The sequence below is a fragment of the Barbus barbus genome, assembly GCF_936440315.1.
Source record: "Barbus barbus genome assembly, chromosome: 8".
Lineage (NCBI taxonomy): Eukaryota > Metazoa > Chordata > Actinopteri > Cypriniformes > Cyprinidae > Barbus > Barbus barbus.
This window is the reverse complement of record NC_136736.1, coordinates 8,801,025-8,823,478: the sequence shown is the minus strand read 5'-3', so window position 1 is coordinate 8,823,478 and position 22,454 is coordinate 8,801,025. Positions and strand designations below refer to the sequence as shown.

General features: G+C 36.2%; 1 protein-coding gene across 1 annotated transcript; it reads left to right on the top strand.

Annotated features, from left to right (window-relative positions):
* The first annotated feature begins 488 nt into the window (after positions 1–488).
* LOC306873952 (succinate--CoA ligase [ADP/GDP-forming] subunit alpha, mitochondrial) lies at positions 489–18,978 on the top strand. The gene is made up of 9 exons (XM_079423556.1): positions 489–608; positions 2,049–2,149; positions 4,589–4,705; positions 4,964–5,176; positions 6,002–6,059; positions 6,986–7,069; positions 7,161–7,312; positions 15,184–15,372; positions 18,623–18,978. The coding sequence occupies exons 1-9, from the start codon at positions 575–577 to the stop codon at positions 18,647–18,649; spliced, it is 975 nt and encodes a 324-aa protein (XP_079279682.1). The 5' UTR covers positions 489–574; the 3' UTR covers positions 18,650–18,978.
* The last annotated feature ends 3,476 nt before the right edge of the window (positions 18,979–22,454 follow it).

The window sequence follows — 22,454 nt, the reverse complement described above, 5'->3', positions numbered from 1 at the left end:
GATAATGATGATGATAATAATAACAATCTGCCTCTTTATTTCCTTTATTTTTTTCCTGTTTGTCTTGCAAAACAACAACAACAACAACAAAAATCAACAACAATTGGAAAACATGGATACTGTTTGTACTGTGTTACTTTCTGTGGTGTAATAATGGTGCAAATAGTAATAATAATAATAATAATAATAATAATAATAATTTACTGCTGATTATCTATCAGATTAATCTGATTATTGTATTATATTGTATTATATTATATTGTATTATATTATATTATATTATATTATATTATATTATATTATATTATATTATATTATATTATATTATATTATATTATATTATATTATATTATATTATTATTCAGGGCAGTCATGAACAACATTCTCCAGCAATAATGTCCGTTTTCATGGATTCATTTAAAACACCGTGCTAAATGTATTTCTAAAGTCACATTTAATTCTACGGTGTGTTTTATATGAAGGCGTTTCTATCTCTTCAGGCGTCTAGCAGGACTACTATGTGCGCTGAGGTTCAGGTCCATGTCTGTCCGGTGTCATTGGTGAATGACCGAAGATGTCTCATAGCAGGCTGTTTGCCCGGTTGCTCTGTAAGTAAAACTGACACGAGTGTTGTTACATTTGAAACACATGGCTGTCTTTGTTTTGACATTGTTGCATTAGCCGTTGTACCCGTTAGAGTCATTTATCTCTCGTTTTCTTCATTAAACACACACAGTTAGCTAATGCTAATGCTGTTGTGTTCGTGTTATCAGCACCAAGTGTAACATATTTAACAGTGAACTTCTGAAACGTGACCTTTACTGGTAAATACGCTTCATTTCAAACTCATCGCGAGCTTAATTTATTAAAATTGATTTAATAGATCAATGTTAGTGAACTTGAAAAGTTGCAGAATGACAGCAGTATCGAATAATGTAACTAAGTGCTTATCTATATGTTGGAAATAAAGGAGTCTATGTCTATTTTACTAATATCTTTCATATAATTCTGCTGAACGCAAGTTGGCCGGTATTAATGCATGAGGACTAGTGTGACAAGCTGTGTGTGGTTGCTTGTACTTAACTGTCATCAGTGCATAACACTCTAAATCCCCTTTTTCTCCCTCTCTCTTTTAAGAGTAATATAGTGGATAATCTAAATGGTCAGAGCATTGTCCTGTAATCTGTAGTCACCACTTTTGAAACTTTTGGTTCTCTGTTTACTCTTCCAGTCTTGTGCAATTCAAGTGCCTGTCAATAAGAGAATTTTCACTCACATAAAGTTTTATCACATAACTCTCTCACTGCGATACACTGCATACTATACTTTTTCAAATCCAACAGTATACTTACTGAAATTACAGTGTAATGCTGTGTATTGTTGCATTTATTTCACATCTGCAGACATCCAGACAAAATAGCTATGCCATTGAGTAGATAAGCAACTGATTGTCTATGTGACTTTAACCTAGATAAATGGATGGACCATCTAATCCTGGCAGTTCAATTGCGTGTTTTTTGAAGTCTTGTTCTTTTCTGTTGCATCATTCAGGAGTTTAAACTCTTTGCTGATCACTTATAAACATATTGACATTTATAGTTCAGCATGGTGCTTTGTGCTAGTGCTGTCGGTTCGACCCCTGTCTTATTTCTAAACTATTTGAGGTCAAGGCAGCATGACCTTTGGACATCAGATCCTGTAGGGAACTTAGAGTAATGTGAATGAAACTTCTTAGGCCTAGACTAAGTTTACTAATGTAGCTGTCAAGTTGATGCCAGTTTATTTTGGAGTTTCCTGACTTAATTTAGTTGTAACCCTAGAGGTCAAACATTTGCATCTGTTGTGACAGATTAATAAATAAACTGCAGGCAGGTGTGTTGGACCCAGAAAATATTATGAAGATGGAAATAAAATCCAATATTTATAGAAACGGCAACATTTGGACATAAAGACCTCACTAAGAAATGTAAAAAAAAAAAAGAAGGTTTAATAGGTGTATTTACTGAATCTTGGATCGCATTCCACTGCTGTTGTGTTTGTATTTGCAGTGCAGCAGGCTGGGGTGAGACACTGTTATACTGGCAACAGGAACAACCTTTACATCAACAAGAACACTAAGGTCATCTGTCAAGGCTTCACAGGAAAACAGGTGAGTAGCCACCGTCTGTGTTCCCCACAGCATCCTGCATTTCAGCCTAAATATCTGAAAAGATATTTCTATATAGCTCTCCTATGTTTCATTTAGTCATTAATTGGAATGCAGTCTACTTGGTTGAGGCCTGTCTGAGTGAGAGTAATTGGCTAAGCAACAGCAGTAAATCTCACTGTATTTTAAACTTGATCATCTGCTCACCATAACATGCCATAAGGGCTTATATGTAATGATGTACTGAAATTTCAGAAACCGAAAATATAATAATATTCAGTCGAAAATGTATTTTCGGTTTCAGTCAACAGTTTTGGAGGGCAAAAATGATTGACCAAAATTGTGATATTTAATTATTGCTTCTCTGAGTGAGTTTCGAAAATACAAACAATGTGCATAAATTTGATGATAAAATTCAAGCAATAAATGTAATTTTGATGCTCTTGTTTTTAAAACTGAGGTACTCATAATTTTCGGTGGTATTTAATGCCACAGATGCTGTTGATAAAGCCAAAGCTTTATTTGACCCAAAATATTTAAGTGGATAAATTCAGATTTGCGAACAGTGAGTCACAGAACACAGATAAACTTGATGTAAAGTCTGCATGCTTCCTTGTTTGTAATAATATGGGCACAAAATTTTGAGAGCAGAGTGGGTTTTGATGCAAAAAAAAAGAGACACAAGTGGGAGGTTATATAATAATAATAATAACAACAAGTACAAATAAGATAATTTATAAATTAAAATATTAATTGAATAAAAAAAAAATCCATAAAAGATATAATATGGCCACTTCAAAGAATACTGTTGTACATGAGTTGGTTTTCAAATGTATTATCCATTCTTGTTTTATGTTATTAAATAAGGATTGACGTCTGTCCATAGGCCCTTTACACTAAAACTGCTGGCTCCATATCCAATAACCTTGCTTTTCTCACCCCTGTGATTTATGTTGTATCTCTCATTGTATTTCTCTCGCTCTCCTTCACCCTCTTTCAAATGACTCTTTACTATAATAAAGGGTTATTAGATGAAGTTTTAATGAGCACTCATTATAATTAGAAGGGGATGAGGAATGACTGGAGTGTCATCGCGGCATATTAACTTTGCTGTACGGCTACATAAGCAGACCATATCTCAAATTAATCGCCACACTGTTAACGGAGGCAGCGTTCAGAAAAAACGGCAAAGTTAGCACTGCACTTCAGTGTTAATGAAAGCATAAGAACAAACGATGCTAGAAAAGTTGGCAAGAGGACACTCTGAGGGGAAATGGATCGAAAACGTGCCCGATTTCTTATTCTTTCTAATTATATTTTTAATATTACAGTGGTAGATATTGACTTGGTACTGGCGACCCTTGCCTTTGGACTTATCTGCGATGTTTCAAAATCATTTGTAATAATTAACATGGACATAGCGTGGAAGGAAGGTTAAAGTTCATGATGTACAATTTCCACTGACTCTTCAAGTTCCTAATCATTGGGGAAATAGTCGTTTTCATTTTCATTGATTTTAAAGTGCATCACATAATAAAATTGCATTTGTAAGTCTATGTTCTGGGCTGCATGCAGATCAAGTATTTATGTCATGTTCTGCATTACTCTTTGTGAATTGATTTAACTATGTACTTAAAAATCTTTAGCCATGCAAAACATGTAATTGTGCCTATATTATGCCATGCATAACTTTTAGGCAGGTTTTCCTTTTTTCGAATTATTGAAAACTATGATTTTCCTTTGTGCAGTGGTTTGGGCTCAACTAATGTCATGTGTCAGTTATACAGATGTAATTTAGAATTTTATAGACACAAATGTTTGTCAATTAAATTTTTTTCAAAGCCATTTTCCACCCACTCTCTGACATTAACCACCCACTCTGTGTCTTTTTTTGCTGCTGTGTCTTTTGAGAAATGCCACCTTTGTACTCTGGTCTGCTCATACTTTGGCAGCAGGTTTGTTTTTAGGTTCAGTACAGATTTTAACATCCTTTATTAACAACATATTTCTGCATTGCATCGGTGTGGCAGGTAATCAGGGACCTTTTAAAAATAAGCTTCAGCCGTTCCTGCTAATGCTGAGATTTGTAGAACAGCAGGTGCTTCAAACAACCGACTGTGGTTCAAGGTTAATGAACTTTCACACACTTTACACTAATGTGTCTTTAGTTCCTTTGGTGCTTGGGAATGATAGTATCTGCTTGTTTAGAATTGAACAGTGTGGACTGTGGATCACCATCAACAAATGATCTTTTTGGGCTGGCGAGGAAGTATGTTGTTTCAGTTGCAGTATGTTTTCATAGTACGTAAATGTCTTTGACTCAAAAGTAAAATGTGATTCTTTGTCCCTTTTGCGTTAATAGAAGCTGACTGTGCTGAACGTTAAGGCAAATTCTTCTTTGCCCTTGGCTGAAAGATGTCTGTTTTCTCTCTCTGTCTCTAGGGCACCTTTCACAGTCAGCAGTCTCTGGACTATGGCTCGCAGTTAGTAGGAGGGGTGTCTCCAGGCAAGGGGGGCAAAACACACCTGGGTCTGCCAGTCTTCAACTCTGTGAAGGAGGTAATGGCCTGTGTGACTGCTGACAGTCTCCTGTGAGCCACAGTTACTTTTTGGACAGCTGCTCTGATTCTCTGAGGGCATTAGGGGACTTATTTAGAGCAAGTGACACCAACAGTAACAGAAGCGTTAAAGGCCAGACGCCAGTTGTGTAATCCATTTAAACACTTTAACATGAAGCCAAACTGAAATACCCAAAATTGCACGTTTGACATTATTTTTGGTTTGGTTCTGTGAATGATTCTTTGAATGTTTTTTTAGGCTAAGGATGGCGCAGGGGCTGATGCCACCGTGATCTATGTGCCGCCTCCTTTTGCGGCAGCTGCCATCATCGAAGCAATTGACGCAGAGATACCACTGGCCGTCTGTATCACAGAGGGTATCCCTCAGCAGGACATGGTGCGCGTCAAACACAAGCTGCTCCGCCAGAGCAAGACCCGCCTCGTCGGCCCCAACTGTCCTGGTGTCATCAATGTAAGAGCTGCACTTGTGCTGTTTTTTTTTTCTTTCAAGCTTTGTTTTTGGAAACTCAACTAGATGTTTTGAAGAGAAGGCATATGGTTGAAGTTGGCAAAATTGTGGCTGTAATTCAAACACTCTTTGCCTACTATAAAACACTGTTGGAAATTATTCCAGGTAATGTGGATAAGTGAAATGGGATATTCAACAGCAAACCATTTTTTTTTTATTACTACTTTTATTCAGCAAGGATACATTAAATTGATCAAAAGTGACATTGACTTTGAATTTATGAAAAAAATAAATAAAAATGCATCACAGTTTCCACAAAAATATTAAGTGGCACAACGCTTTTCTGCATTAATAATAATAATAATAAGAAATTTATTTAGCCCCAAATCAGCATATTAGAATGATTTCTGAAGGATCATGTGACACTGAAGACTGGAGTAATTGTTGCAACAAAAAAAAATCAGTTTTGCCATCACGGTAATGAAATACATAAAATAAAAATAAAAATAGAAAACAGATATTTTAAATTATAAATGGTTTTACTTTTTGATCAAATAAATGCAGCCTTACAATTTTAAAGGGTAGTTTATGACAGGTGGCATCAAGTTATAAGCAAGTGATTACATTTGAATAAAATATTATTTTTTTTCTTTGGAATAATGTGCACCGATGAATCATTTACAATAATACCTGCAATGTGTATTAAATTGTCAGTTTTGTTTTCAGGTTGATTCTAAACCCCTGCTGCTTGCAACCTTTCTTGCCTATAGGAAAATGTATAATTTAAGCTGATTTTTAATGTTTTTTTTTTCTGTTATCTATTTGTAGCCTGGTGAGTGCAAAATTGGGATCATGCCTGGGCACATCCACAAGAAAGGAAGGATTGGTAAGAGCTCCACTGGATGACACCTTTCTTTATGACAAAGAAAACGCATCTTTTCAGAAGATGAGCATAGCAACATTGCGGAGCATAACATGCTGATCGAATAGAACCTTAAGAGATCCTTGACAAGCCTAGCGCACCTCGTGTCTTCATGTTCATGAAAGAAGCATCAAAGCTAGAGCTAGCGGGTCTCGATTTGAGATGGACTCTTTTTAATGCATTGAATTTGTTAGCGTTTCTCACCATGTCAGGGATGATGAGATGTCTCTGCTCAAACATGAACTCAGATGTAGACCGTAGTGCAGTGTTCAGATTGCTAAAAAGAAAGTGGTGCAGATAGCTTCTCATCAGTCATGTGTCAGGGAAGTTTAAACTGCAGGCCTGTGCCGTTTCAAGTCAAATCACTAGACAGATGACACAGGTTTTTGAAGAGCTCCGAAGAGTACTACTCAGCCTTGAACTCTATGCTTGTTTCTGTAATAAAAGTTGTGACCTCGTAAAATGAAATGAAATGATTCAACCAAGTTTGGCCCTTTCCAATAGTTTTTTTTTTCCCGTTAGGTTACATTTCACACTTGAAAAGTGCATTAGAATGTTGAAATTGGCTAGAAATTTACATTTTTGTTTTCTAGAAAATTGTCTGCAGACCATATATAATCAATTGAAGAAAAGTAGAGACTCGTGCTTGTGTTGATGTTGTATTAAATGTATGGATGTTCACTAATTAAATATTTTTTTTTTATTACATTCTATACGTATGAATGAATCAAATATATGAACAATTGCCAATTAAGTACTTAAATGTGTAAATTTAAATTGTTGGCCGTCTTTTTAATGTAATAATTGCACTAAATTAATATGTTTAACAACCAAATAAAATTATAATACTGCTATTTATCTTTATCTTGCTCTATTCTTTTTTTTTTTAGGCATTGTATCTAGATCGGGCACCCTTACGTATGAAGCCGTACATCAGACAACACAAGTGGGTCTGGGCCAGTCGTTGTGCGTCGGTATGGAAAACTAGCAATCAGTCATCCATTATTATTAGTCTACAGTGTTTTATTGCAGAGAGGTCTGTGAACGGTGTGTATTTTCTTTCAGGTATCGGTGGAGACCCTTTTAATGGCACTAACTTCATTGACTGCCTGGAGGTGTTCCTGCAAGACCCAAAAACTGAGGGCATCATTCTGATTGGAGAGATTGGAGGAGATGCAGAAGAGAATGCAGCAGAGTACCTGAAACAGCACAACTCTGTAAGGGGCTTCTCATGTGTTCATATCTAAAAAAAAAATTTTTTTAAAGTTTATACAGCTGTGCTCATAAGATTACATTCCCCTTGCAGAATATGCAAATATGTTAATAATTTTAACTAAATAGGAAGGGTCATGAAAATTGCATGTTATTTTTATTTAGTACTCTCCTGAATAAGCTATTTCACATAACAGATATTTATACTCCATATACTCCACAAGACAAAATAATAACTGAATTCATAAAAAATGACCCCGTTCAAAAGTTTACATACCCTTGAATCTATACACCCATGTAACACAAGGCAAACTGATTTGTCTTTGTGCTATCTCTAGATCTTACTACAACAGTAACTTCCTGTTTTTTGAGGGGCCAGGTTTGTTAGAAAAAAATTGATATAATGCACTGTTTTTAGCTGTATAAATGAGAATTTAAGGCAGTAGTACACTCAAAAATGAACTCATGTCGTTCCATCCAGACACACATAAAAATCTTTCTTCAGTCAGTCACAAAAGATGATGTTTGGCAGAATTTCCACAATGCTCTTTTCTATACAATTCCATATTTTCATGATACAAAATGATAAAAGTAATACATAAGACTTTTGGATGATATTCCAAGTCCTTTGAAGTCAGACAACAGTTTTGTGTGAGAACTAGCAAAATTTAAGTCATTATTCAATGAAAAACATCACATTAGTTCAGTTCAAATATGTACACATTCACATTTGATGTTATGTATGATCTTTCATGAGATTTGAATGATGATGTTTGGCAATAATGACACCAAATGTGCCATATGTAAATATCTCTTCAGCACACACAAATATTTTATAGATTCAAAAAACTTGCAATATAATGCACAAGTCATATGCATAATTTATGCAAGTGTTATTTTATTTTTGGTAAACTGTCCTGTAAGATCTTCTACACATGCCTTTACACACACTCAAAGAAGAAGAATCACCGTTATTCATTCATGAATCGCTTTTAGGCCCATGAATCAGTGCTTTGTTTTTTTCTTAGCCCTTGGGAAGTACACACTGTTTTTCATCTTCTGGATATCGGCAGCTTTCTCCAACAAACAGGAACCCTCGCCACACATGGAGCTCCTCTTTCTTTGCTAGCAGGAGCTACTCGCCCCTGCAGCTCACATTGTTTCTGTGAATGAGAAAGCAGCCTCCAGCTGCTCTTTGATCTGTTTTGGCTGTGAAGGAAAGAGCTGTTGTTGTGATCTTTGGACCAGCCAGGCTGGATTGCACTCAGTCAAAGACCTCCTCCACTCCTAACGGCGCCTCGGTTTGTGTCATCATTAGCCAGTCATATTTATACCTCCGGTCATACAGAAGGCTGATGTGTTAACAAGTGTCTTGCATTGGAAGAAATTTCAGTCTGTTATATAAAATAAAACAAGCGTTGGCACAGTGAATACTCATGGAATAGTTTCAGCCACGCTGATTGTGGCAAACTGCCGTACGAACGTCTATTTTCTCAAGAGGAACCCAGGCAGTCAGACATGATTCAGACAGAACTTATGTCTGAGACCGTGGTAGCGCTGGGGCACGGTAACCACAGAAAATCAAGCAAATCGCTCTGAATACGTTCACGGCATGGACAAGTGCCTCATTTTGAAGTGAGTGCTTGGATGTTCAAAGAAACACTCCTCCACTCTGTGAATCAGACCATGCTAAAGAGCTCATTTTTATTGTTGCCACATTTGAACTGAACCCGAAATGGCAAAATCTGCAATTTCCAGAATTGTTGAGGAGTTTCACAGTTGCAGAAACCATTAAGCACTTTTGTGTACTTGGAGAAAAGCGAGCACAGATTAGCTCTGTGAAAGTTTCTTCTTTTCCGGCCTGTCAGTTAAATTAGTGGGAGAATTGATTTGGCGGAAATTATTAGTTGCAATTTGTATGAAATTGCTCCTTTCAGGTGAACTTTTCTCATTACCTCAACAATGTAGTTTTTAAAGATGGCCTTGGCTATGAATAATGGAGATCAATACATGGTCATGCTACATTTCATGCAGCGGATTTAGCCTTGGGAGAAGTATTTGGCAGTTATGAAATTTTCCGTCTCTGCCGCTGTTAACAAGACCTGAATTGATCAAACTGTTAAACGCATGCCGGTCTCATTAAGAATTGTGGGCAGGGATGATACATCAGGTTCCAGGCGGTAATGGAAGCGGCGATCCATACAGGAGCTTGTAAACTATTAGCTCCAAAAAAAGTCATGTCAGATTTATGTTGCTGGTTATGTATGACTGGCTTAGGAAGAATGTCTGTTTTTCTTATGGAATAATAGTAGTGACAAAGGGCTTATGGTCCAATCCCATAACTTCACAGTGCATTTATACGCCCCCACACTTCCTGCTGGATCCATATCTGATGCTTGCTTTCCATTTACTGTAGTGGCGTTGTGCAAATAATTGTGAGAGCACCCTGTTTTCCTCTTTTCTTCTAATTTATCAACTCCCAACACGCATACACCAGTAAGTCCTTGTGTCAGAATTGCCAAGGCAAACTGCAAAATTGCTTTTCAGCCAAATTAGCACATTGATATGAATATTCCTCTCAAGTGCTTGTCAGCTTCATGCTTGTTTTTGCTTATTGCTAACATTTGTCACCTAGGGAACGTTGCCGATTAAGATCCACTTGTAGTCCACAGTCACTGCAACATTATTTGGATCTGCTGAATGATCGAGAGGAAGCTTTCCAACTTTTAACGTGGAACCTGACAAATAGTTTTCCGCAGACGTCCGTTGCATACCTGTCAGCTATTTTTCTGGGCTTTGTTCTGACAAAATACATTCAATTTATACACTTAAAGAGAGAGTTTACTCAGAAATAAAAATTATGTGCGGTTATGTTTTACTATGTAGTCATGGCCTAATGCAGGGGTCTTCAACTAAAATGGCTTGAGGTCCAGTAATGGACCCTCCCCACCAGCCGAGGTCCGGACAATTCTAAAAAACAATTGATGGTTTTTGCCAGGCCAGGGTATATGCAAGATATTTAAGCTTAATTTCAAGACATTTAAAGACCTTTTTTAAGACCTGCACAAAAATAAAATAAATAAATTAAATAAAATGACTGTAAAAAGCATGATTTACAGTTCAGATGCAGGTTTTCACAAAAGCAATAAAGTATTATATTAATTAACGTATATAAATATATTTTACTGCCTTAATTGGTTACATTTTACAACACATTATCTTCTTGTTGATCCACCAGTTCACATTTACAACTCTGCGTGTTTGCTGCTTATATGGGTTGTTTTCACATTGATCTTTGACAACAGCAGACGTACTGATTGAAAATGGAAAATCATCCTCTTCCAGCGGAATGGCAGTACACAAGCCCAAGAGACAGACTCCACAAAGCACCGCACTGACCGCAGCAGCTGAATCTGAAACGTGCAGCGATCATATTTATTGAATGAATAGCCTTTTTAAGTTTAATCGCAATTCTTGTCTTTCAGTCCCCACATTTAAGGACGCGTCAACTTTCCTAATTTTTGAAAATGCCATCGTTTTTCACTCACTAAAAGTTTCATCTCTGCGCGCATGCATCTCTCATCACTGCACGCACGACTGCACCCAAATGGCTCTAGAGCTGACCTTGATGTGCTTAATATAAATTTGATTTATTAAATTAGCGTTTGGTATTTATTTATTTCATTATGTCAAAAGCCTTAACGAATTCGGACCGGAGTCTGCCAGTTGGCGACCCCACTACCGTAAAGACTTCAAAAGCTGCGCCGGCAGAAATAGAAGCGCACCGTCAGGTTTAAATCTTAACCTTCTGTTTTGGCTGTAGACGGGTCCGTATGGGACGGCTTTTGGGTCCGGATCAGGACCGCGGTCCGCCTGTTAGTGACCTATGGCCTAATGGATAGAGAGTCGGACTTGTAACCCGAAGGTTGCGGGTTCGAGTCTCAGGTCTGGCAGGAATTGTAACGCTCTCTCCTCCTTAAATACCATGACTGATGGGAGACCCTCGAGCAAGACACCGAACCCCCAACTGCTCCCCTTGTGCCACAGCACTGGCTGCCCACTGCTCCGGGTGTGTGTTCACTACTGTGTGTGTGCACTTGGATGGGTTAAATGCAGAGCACAAATTCTGAGTATGGGTCACCATAATTGGCCTCACTTTACTTCACTTCATTATCAAAGAATTAATAACAGAATTTGTTTTGGCGGAACTGTTCCTTTAAGACCGTTCTTTGACTCATGTAATTGCTAAACAAGCTCAAAATAGGGTTGACTGGAGAGTTTCTGAAGAAGCCGTTGTCATTCAGCAAAAAAGGAGTACAAAATGAAAGGATGGCATTCCTCTCCAACATTGTCTCAAGGTTTTGTGCCTGAGCAAAATATAATTACCGCAGTTCATTATTGTAATCTTCCCAGATTAGGCTTTAGTCTTTAGTCGGCTGAGTGAGCATGAACAGCTTGAGCTTTGAACCGAAGACGGCTCCTGTGGAGCGTTGTAATGTTAGCGGGTAGTTGAAGATTATCAAGTATTAAGTCAGACTGCCTTTGACGGTCACATTCATTTCATCTTCTCTACCTAAAGTTTGCGTTCCCTTTTAAAGTTTAGTGAAATCAAAAATTGCCAGTGAAGTTTAGGAACCTACTCTTCTGTGAGATGCTAATGAGCACGTCTGAATTAGTGATGACTTCATTTGAGCCCGAGGAGGTCTATAATACCGGAGAAAACGATCCATTAGCATTTCTATTGATCTAGATGGCAGTAGCTCAGCTGATGCAGGAATGCCCAGAAGTATGCAACTTAAAAATATCTTCTATAATATGATATTTATAAGATGTTAAAAGCTTGCTCAGGAAAAAAATCTGAATAGAAAATAGAAATGCTGTCAGTGGAGAAAGATGCAGAATGATGAGGTTTGGCACATGCTAACCAGCCATCCCTTTACTTTTTGTTTGAGCCTCATGTCATTTCAAAGATATGCCAGGTAGCTTCAGCCTACATCCAAAATGTTAGGCTACCAATTTATGCTATTGTTGGCAGCTGCAGTTGCAATTATGACAACCCACATCCCACTCTGGAATAAGGATGTCATTCATGAGGACAGAATATGGTGGGAATGAGGGAAAAAACAGACCTGAGCATGATGGCCTATGAGCAATGACAGTTAATTGGCGTGGACATGACAAATTGCCTTCCATGAAAGTGAGATTGTATTAAATGACATACTCGAGTCACTGTCTGCCCCTCTGCTTACTCCCACACAAGCTATTACATGCCTTGATCTGCCTCCCTTTTAATGCCAATTTAATATACTCTGTCTAAAAGCCTCTGCACTTATCTTTACCTTTTGTTTATAAGTATGTGAACTGCATTTTGAGGAAATAAAAATAGAGACTAACCTACTGTAATTGTCTCAAAACATTTTTCTTGTAGGCCTTACTTAGCGCCATTATGGAAATGGTTATTTTTAAGGAGACCCACAATGCAGTGGTCAAACAAAAACACATTTTTACTAAAGATTGTAACTTTATGAATACACACATACACATGCCATACAGATGTTTGGGATCGATAAGATAACTTTAAAATTTACTAGTTTTTAATTTACTTTAAAGTTTACTGGGATGAGAGTTGCTGAAATCGCGTTTGGTCTCGTACTGTATCGTGTATCTTGTCAGTGTGTGCACTTGCTTGGCCATTTGTAGTTGATAAACAGGAAAGTGGGTCCAGCTGAATTGAAGTGATGATTTGTTGGATTGGTATAATAAAGGTTATTATACCGCGGCAGCGGTCGCGGCAGTCGTCGTGTGAAGCCCTCTTAGTGTGAAGAGGGCTATATGTTTATTATTGAAATGTTGTTATATGCATGTCAATTTTATTTAATTTCTTTATGTTCTTAAATATGTGGGTAGATAGTATTTATAGAGTTGTAACTTTTTAGTTTTAGTTACTTTTTCTTATTTGTAAGTCGCTTTGGACAAAAGCGTCTGCTAAATGACAAAAGTAAAGTAAAGTAAAAGTAAAGTAAAATGGTTTCGAAGTATATCTCAGGAATAATAATAAGATTTGCATGTGAACAAAAAGTATTTCAGGGAAACGCATACGTTTTGTGAGCAAATGCAAAAACGTACGCTAAGTATTTGATGGAAACTCATATGTTTTTAGAGCGAATGCAAGGTATCTCTAGAATGCATGGGTTTTGTGAGCGAACGCAAAGTATTTCAGTGGAACGCATGCGTTTTGTGAGTAAATGCAAAGTGATTTAGGGGAACATAAGTTTTGTGAGCAAACGCAAAGTATCTCAGTAGGGGTGGGAGAAAAAATCGATTCACCTAACTATCGCGATTCTTTTTAAAACTATTTAAAAATCGATTGGTTTAGCCCAGAATTGATTTTTCTTTTCCTTAGAGGTGGTGGGGAGAAGCGCTTTATAATTCTAACAGAGGGTGAAATGTATAGATGTGTTCGACTTGGAGCAGCACCGCACAGATGATCAGTGTATGACATCAAAGTACCGCGAGAGTGATTCGAAAGCATGCGGAGCCGTCATTATATATCAGGGGTTACCAAACACGTTCCTGGAGCCTCCCCAACTCTGCACATTTTGCATGTCTCCTTTGTCTGACACACCCATTTCAGGTCATGGAGTTGCTACTAATGAGCTGATGAGTTGAATCAGGTGTGATTGATAAAGGAGACATGCAAAATGTGCAGTGTTGGGGAGACTCCAGGAAGCCCTGTTATATATAGATCAGTGGGAGCCGTCTGCTCTCTGTAGCTCCCACAGTGCTTTGATGTCATACAGCGATCGCTCTGTGCGCAGTGCCGCTGCATTAGATGACGTCATATAAGTTTAAAGCCGGCGCGAGAAAGCAAAACCATGACGGAGGCAGAGGATCAAACCTCTTCCAGAATTATTTCTGCACCTTCATGTTTTGAATCCCAACTTCCTGGAAATCATGACTTAACATGACTAAAACGGTATGCAAAGTAACATAGCACTTTATTTTATTACAGAAAGTGTTATTTCTGCTCATTTTGTTGAACATTTGACTATTATATTCATGTGCAAGTTCAGGGTTTTGGTACTTTAAATATACACTGTATGTGTATGCTCCTGAAATAAAAGTTCAGAAAGATGTGATGCATTGTTTTTGTTAATATGACTCATCATGTACAGTCTCTTTTAAGGGTATAATCAACTATTTTCCATTGTCTAGTCTTTAATAAGCAAACCAAAATCACAATAAATTGTAATATCAAATCGCAATAGAGACTGCTAAGATGAGTTTTTTTTTTTTTTTTATTGTGACAGTCTATATATTAAATGTATCATTCAACTTTTTCACATGGTCTAGAGTTAAAAACAAAAAACAAAAATCGCGACACAGCAATATCGAATCGCAATACTTGTAGAATGGAAATTCTTTAAAAAATCGCAATACATATTGTATCGGCACCCAAGTATCGTGATGGTATCGAATCGGGAGGTAGGTGTATCGTCCCATCCCTATATCTCAGGGGAACGTATACATTTTTTGGGGGAACGCAAAAGCATTGAAATATTATTTTTTCCTCTCATCTATTTTTTATTTTTTTTTACCATCACTTCATAGAAATTATTTGTGATGCTTAATGTTGCGCAAGCAACTTCTTTTTACAAGATTCTTTGAATAGAAAGTTCACAAACAATCATTTGAAATAGAAACGTTTTGTAACCGTGTAAATGTCATTACTGTCAATTTACTATCATTGTCACTTGACACATTGCCAATGCATTGTTGCTATATATAAATATTAATTTCGTTCAGAAAATAAAGTGTGTGTGTTTATTTCGAAGTCTTTTAACTTGTGTATTTTTTATTTTTTTTTATTCTTTAGGGTGCCAATGCTAAGCCAGTGGTGTCATTCATTGCTGGCTTGACGGCCCCTCCTGGAAGGAGAATGGGGCACGCAGGAGCCATCATTGCCGGAGGCAAAGGGGGTGCCAAAGAGAAGATCGCTGCTCTGCAGTCGGCTGGAGTCATCGTCAGCATGTCTCCAGCACAGCTGGGCAGCACCATGTACAAGGTGAGACCGTTTTTCTCTCAGTGTGAGCTGTAACTCAGAGGCAGATTCACCACAGAGCTGTCACCTCGTGTTTTACCTCACTAAATGCTCAGTGCTGTTTTTGGTTCTGCAAACTCAAACATGTTGAGAGCAAGACTTTAAAGAGAACCTTTTTAGTAAAAAAAAAATAAAATATATATATATTTTTCTTCTTAGTTTGAAGTCTCACAGTGATGTCAGTTTGCTGATAACTCTTTTTAAAGTAGATTTATCGGTTTGTGTGGCTCTAGCCGAAACAGCTCTGGAAAATTCAGCGTTCTGTGGGCCAATGTGGTGACTAATATAAAGGGCCCCCTTACACAATCACAGGAGTTTTTACCGTAAGATATTCAATAGAAAGCTACACCGCAAGAGAGGAAATGAACAAAGCTCCATTTATATTGGTGAGTTAGCAGCTCTGACTCTTTATCTCAATTTATCACAGCCAGGAGTTTTAACAAGATGTATAAAAAGTGAAAGCGTGTATTACACTCATTCATCATTTTAGCCTTTCATTATCAGCGTTAGCAAGTGCTCCTTCCTCTGCATCAATACCATTTTCTCTCCTCTTCCACCACACCCCTGGATTCTAATTTGTAATCATTGGAAGTAATGATGAAAAACACTCTGGCTGCTTGTTAATTTTGCAGCCCATTGTGTTCATACATCTGTGTTTATCTCATTGGCCGATTTAATATTGATAGCACATACACACGCCTCAAAGTTGATTGTCTGTTTCCCCCATGTTAACACACTCACACATGTGGTGGCAACTCACTTGCAGTGTACCTGCCACAGTCCCAACCTGAATATTAACCCTTTATACACCCTAGTGTCTCACTTTTAAGTAAGCATAAAAACAATTACACTGCCATTCAAAAGTTTTGGATCAGAGATTTTTAAAGGTATTAATACTTTTATTCAGCAAGGATGCATTAAATTATTGAAGTGACAGTAAAGACATATATAATGTTACAAAAGATTTGTATTTCAAACAAATGCTGTTTTGAACTCCTGAAGATCACTGTTTTCACAAAAAACATTAAGCAGCACAACATTTTACAAAATCTTTATAATATTTCATGAGCATGAAATTTGAAAATTTAGAATGATTTCTGAAGAATCATCCGAGTAATGATGCTGAAAAAAGCAGCTTTGCTATCACAGGAATAAATTACATTTTAAAATATGTAATAATAATAATAATAATTTAAAAAACAGTTATGTAATGTTTCACAATATTACTGTTTTTACTAAATATTTTATGAAAAACATGAAAACAAATCATTCAGATCTCACAGTTTTCATCTTTAGTATGGTAGTGTATTTTTGAAATAGCAATGCAGAATAATTTACTGCAATATTTACATGGTAAAGAGCCACAACGATTTTTGAGTGATGATACAAACAAACCTTTGCATCAGTGTTTTGAATCATCATTTAAACAGACAGTTTGAACTATCTGAAGAATCGGTCTTAACGCTTCACAATTTTAGAAACACTAATGACCAGAACATGTACATATAAATCAATATTCATAATCATGCTTAATTTATATCACAAAATCTTTGCAAATGTATTATGAATATTCAGTAAAACACTGAGCCCTACTAGTTTACTACTAGCTACTATACTGCACATGGCATGGGAATATACTAAACAAGCTCTCATTCTTTTCCCCCTCTCATTTTGCTAATGATGTAATCACTGCAAATACTTAATTTCTTGTTGTGTTACTCAAGGCTATTTTCTGCAATCTATATTATTTCAGTCTGCAGCAGACACGGCACTGCACGACCATTAGATGGCAGTAGAGCTTCAAGTATTTTTATAAATAAACCGTGCATTTTCGTTTTTGAAACATGACATTTGCATAAAGAAATTCAGAATCTCAGGATCTCAGAAATGCACCATTCTGTCACCCTTACTTGAGGAAAATGCGTTTTCAAAAGCACAATGCATCACCCTGTAGCTGTAAGCCTTTGTAAATGAACTGTAAATAGCTATTCCTGACTGTATACTATTTGTATCATACAGTACATTTCTCACGGCTTTATGTGTTTGCCCACAGCTTCTGTCAATGTTTTTTTATTATTTATTTATATTTTTTTCTGTGCAATTTAACCTTTGTATGGCCTTAAATCCTGAAATTTAATGCAGAGGGTTTTCCAGCTGTTGGGACTTCCACTTTTGATAAATCAAATATATATATACTTAAATATCGAATATAGAGATTCTCATTAAACTATTAGGGACACCAAGCTGAAACAAAACATTTTTGAGCAGTCTAAAAAACAAAAAGAAACAAAAAAACACTCCAGAAACTCAGCAATGAAAGATTTTGTGCAACAGGCAAGGTCAAAACCCTGGCATTTTCTCCTAAAATACAAAAAATATGAAAACATCAGAGACAAATAAGAGTACAAACCACATTTCCAAAGAAAGGTTTCCAGACTTGAAAAAATAAAAATCATTCTGGTAGAAGGGAAAACCGTTTTATATCCTGAGGGACACAATATAAGCAACACCAAATAATCTTTACTCTTAATGATGTTCATAGTTTGCATTTCAAGGAATAATTTACCCACAAATGAAAATTCTATCATTTATAAGTTGTCATAAACCTACATGAATTCCTTTCTTGTTTGGAACACAAAAGTAGTCTTTTTGCCCTGTTGTGTCTCTGATCCTCATCCTCTTTTATTTTATGCAAAAGAGCAACATGGACACTCTTTTTGTGTTCCATTAAAGAAATAAAGTTTATAGGTTTGGAACGGCACAAGGAAAAAATACTGCATTTTCATTTTTAATGTGAACTGCCTTTTAAATCCATTTTATTGAACTTTTTTTGTCATTTCAGTAGTAAAAGTGCTCTTTAATTTATCTAGCACCTTTAAAAGAAGCTTCTCAAAGCAATTTACTTAACCCTAATAATTCAAACAAAAAAAGTACAATGAAAATACATTTTAAACAGCACATTCTTTACATTTTGCTTATCTCTTCGCTTTTCGTTTTTTTTTTTCTTGTTTCCTTCCATTTCCTTATAATTAATTATTCTTTGTGTTGTATTTCAACACTTTTAAGCACAGTATACTCTGTCAAATGTTAACAAATCTTGGCAGTAAACTTTCTCAACTAACTGCATAACAGACCCCTGCTAAGGATGCATTGAAGGCAGTCCCTGCCGATCATGTTTGTATGACCCCTGTTTACTCTTCCCTGTTTTCTGCAGGAGTTTGAGAAGAGGAAGATGTTGTAATTTGTTAGAGGGAGTGTGAGAAGCAAACTGCCCTCCCAGCCTTAGGACCTTCATCCCTGCTGGAGCCCACCACCTTCCTCCAGACTCAACAGTGTGCACACTTTGTGATTTCAACTGATTCTATGAGTACATATTCCATATTTGCACCAGAAGAAATAATGATTAAAAAAAAACATTTCAAAGTCTATCAAAACCTTCGTCTTAGAAGTGTACAGCACAGGAACATATCCACCTTCTAATCCATCCACAGCAATGTCTGCCATGTTGTTGCTTTATGCCATAATGTTCTCTCTCCTTCTGAAGCAGAAAATATATCTCTTATGCTCTTCCTTGTAGTAGTTGTAGTTCTTTTTACAATTACCATTATGCTCTATTAATTGACAGCAGCTCAATGCAGGTTTCCGGCGATCGTGTTTTTGAAAGAAGCATATTGTCCCTTTGGCAGTCTTGATGAATGTATCCCCTCAGTGAGATCTAATGTGAATTTTTTTTTTTTTATGAATGGCACAATGACCTTCACTCTTTGCATTAGAACTCATTTGTACAATTGAAAGCCTTTGACATGCTTTCCCATTGCAATTCACTCGGGCTCTGCGTGACCTTCTGGCTTCCCGAGACTTTGAGTGCATTAAATATAACTTTTCTTTGGCATTAAAAGCAAAGACATTTTCTCCTGTATTTTTCAGCATTTACTTCAGAAGGCAGATGCAATTATAGACATGATGGCCATGACAGGTTTAGAAAGCTGTACAATCGCGAGGTAATGCTGGTCATCCACAGTTGTTGTAACGAAAGCCGTGAGATGGACTATTTAGTCTTTCGTACGACAACTTCTACTTTAGTGTGATGAAATTGGAGCGTAAATGGACCAAATTACTGCAATCTAGTTTGCATTGAAAAGAGCGGAGCTACATGTCACCTGTCCCAGGCTTTTAGTAAGGATTTTCATTTGCAGACACAGGTTTATTAATTCTGACATGCCTCACTGGAAGGTAAAATGTGTGTGGGAGGACTTTCTCCTTTCGCCCTGTAATCTCTCCTGTCTAATGACATGCATTCTCATTTCATTCCGATAAAGAATGAAAATGCAAATTTGTTCTCTTGCCAGGTGCATTTCAGAAGTGCTCAGTTGATGAATATTCTTAGTTGGAATCACATATTTATCAGCCTGAATTATGCAGGGTTGCACAGGTTGTCTGTATCGGAAAAAATGTGCGAGTTTGCTCAAATTTCAATAACACCAATTTGTGTGGAATGAGGGGGAGGTGGTCAGCATGGAAATGTCACCGAATGTATCGTACGCTGACTGTATCGTTACAGCCCTCCAGCTGATCTGTAATGTGAAGGATAGGGGCGGGAAAAACACTGAGATGAGCTCTTGAACTGACACACATCACATCTCTGTATCTGCCTTTGTGGCGAACAGAAATTTGATTTTATAGTTCGTGTTACATGCTTCTTTTGCCTCTTGCAACTCTCAACCATAATAAATTAAATTTCCTTTGAAATGTGTATATATAGATAATCAATTATTTGTATAAAAAATATGTAAAGAATTTTCTGGAACAAAATAATAGAACAAACGTCATTCTTTTTCTACATAGGGGAATTAGTGTTAAATGATCACTTATGGACTTTTTTTTTTTTTTTGCATCAATTTAAAGTTTTAAATTGTTTTGATTCACTTCATAGTTGTTTAACTTGGTTCGGCACTTTTAATAAACTCTGTGGTGAAAATAATTCCAGAACCAGTGCTGTTGAAATAGTGAGCAGGCACTAATGCAATCTAAATTTTAATAAAAAAAAAATGATATAATTATAGATAGATTATTGATAATAGTTTTTTTTCTCTCTCTCTTAAAATGTAAACAAGTGTATCCTTATGAAAATTAACCATGGTTTTATGATATATAAAAGTGTATATAACAATAGCGTTGTATTTTACTGTTTGTATGCCACAGTTTCACTACAAATACCAAGGTTAAACTATGGTTAGTGTAGCAAAACCATTTTTAATTTTAGGTTACCATGGTTAAACTATACTAACCATGTTTCTTTGGTTTTATTGGTACACTGTAAAAAAAAAAAAAAAGAAAGTTGAGCCAACTTAAAACAAAAAGTTGAGAACTCAAAAATCTGCTGAAGCTGGTTGCCTTAATTTTAAGTTTATACAACAAAAAGTTGGGAAATTTCCTAAAAAATAAGTTGAGAACTCAAAAATCTGCTGAAGCTGGTTGCCTTAAAATTACGTTGGCTCAACTTTTTTTTTTTAACAGTGTAGTAAAACCATGGTTAATGTTCATAAGGGTACACCATAAATGTGTTTGTGAGTTAAAACATTGTAATTAATTCAGTCTGAAATTTTATTCCAGTGTTAATAATACATGTTTCTACAAAGTTTAATGTAGTAACAAAATGTAGTAGTTTAAATTGTAACCATTTACACCACACCCAGGCTCATTAACTTGCACAAAGCTGATTTGGTCAGCCCCAAAACATACTCCACTTAATAGGAAAAAAAAAGTATATCGATTTTAGTCTGGGTTGATGCCATATTTCTTTTGACAAAAACAAAAGCTGTACTAAGGTCCCTCATCATGTCTGATTTTAACAACCCACTTTTTTTTATTTATTTATGATCGACACAGAGGTCTGTCAGAAGTTCTGACAGGCTGAACTTCTTTCTCTCAGCCTTGTTTTCATTCATGTAAAGTTAAAAGTGAAAATGACCCTGTTCAAAAGTTTACATATATATATATATATATATATATATATATATATATATATATATATATATATATATTGTTTTCTGGATGATTCAATTCAAGTTTATTTGTATAGCGCTTTTTAAGATACAAATCATTGCAAAGCAGCTTTACAGGAAATTAAGTTTCTACAATATATTTATATATTGTAGAAACTTAATAAATTAACTTATGGCAAATTTGGTAATTCTGTATTAGAGTTGCTGTGTATGCACAGCTGTTTTTTGTGATAGTTGTTCATGAGCTCCTTGTTTGTCCTGAAGTTAAACTGCCCGCTTTTCTTCAGAAGAATTATTCAGGTCCCACAAATTCTTTGGTTTTCCAGCATCTTTTGTGTATTGAACCCTTTCCAGCAATGACTGTATGATTTTGAGATCCATATTTTCACACTGAGTACAATTGAGGGACTTGCATGCAACTCTTACAGAAAGTTAAAAAGCTCACTGTTGCTCCAGAATGAAACACGCTGCACTGGTTCTTAATGCATTGTATTTCCTAATGGAGAATCAGTGATTACATATGAGCCCCTCAGTTGTCCTCAGTGTGAAATGATGGATCTCAAAAATCATAGTCATGGTTGGAAAGGGTTCCAATATGCAAAGAAATTTGTAAAAAAAAAAAAAAAAAAATATATATATATATATATATATATATATATATATATATATATATATATATAATTATTATTATTTTTTTTTTTTTTTTAGATCTGTACAATTACCCAATTGTTTGGGTAACAAAACTGTAAGGAAAGTTAACACACTTGCTCTTTTCAAAAGGGGCACAAAGTCAAATAAATTCAGCACTCCAGGGTAGCCAGACTGCAAGTATCTCATTGTGGCCTCAGTAATACAATATATCTTTTGTTCAGCTCCATTCCTCTCTCCTCCTGTAGTTAAACCATTACCTCAGTTTGTATGGACACAACTGCACAATCAATCCACTGCCTCTCAGACAAATCAATGTCTCGCTCATATAAACTACTCATAATTATTTGTGAATCCTGTGGCCACAGGTAGAGTGATTTGTTGCTGAATTAC

What these genes read in the sequence shown, in the direction of transcription:
- LOC306873952 (XM_079423556.1), top strand. Translation starts at nt 575, where the DNA reads ATGTCTCATAGCAGGCTGTTTGCCCGGTTGCTCT. An exon ending in GGGCCAGTCGTTGTGCGTCG is followed by an intron (nt 7,070 to 7,160) that starts GTATGGAAAACT and finishes ATTTTCTTTCAG; the next exon opens with GTATCGGTGGAGACCCTTTT. An exon ending in ACCTGAAACAGCACAACTCT is followed by an intron (nt 7,313 to 15,183) that starts GTAAGGGGCTTC and finishes TTTATTCTTTAG; the next exon opens with GGTGCCAATGCTAAGCCAGT.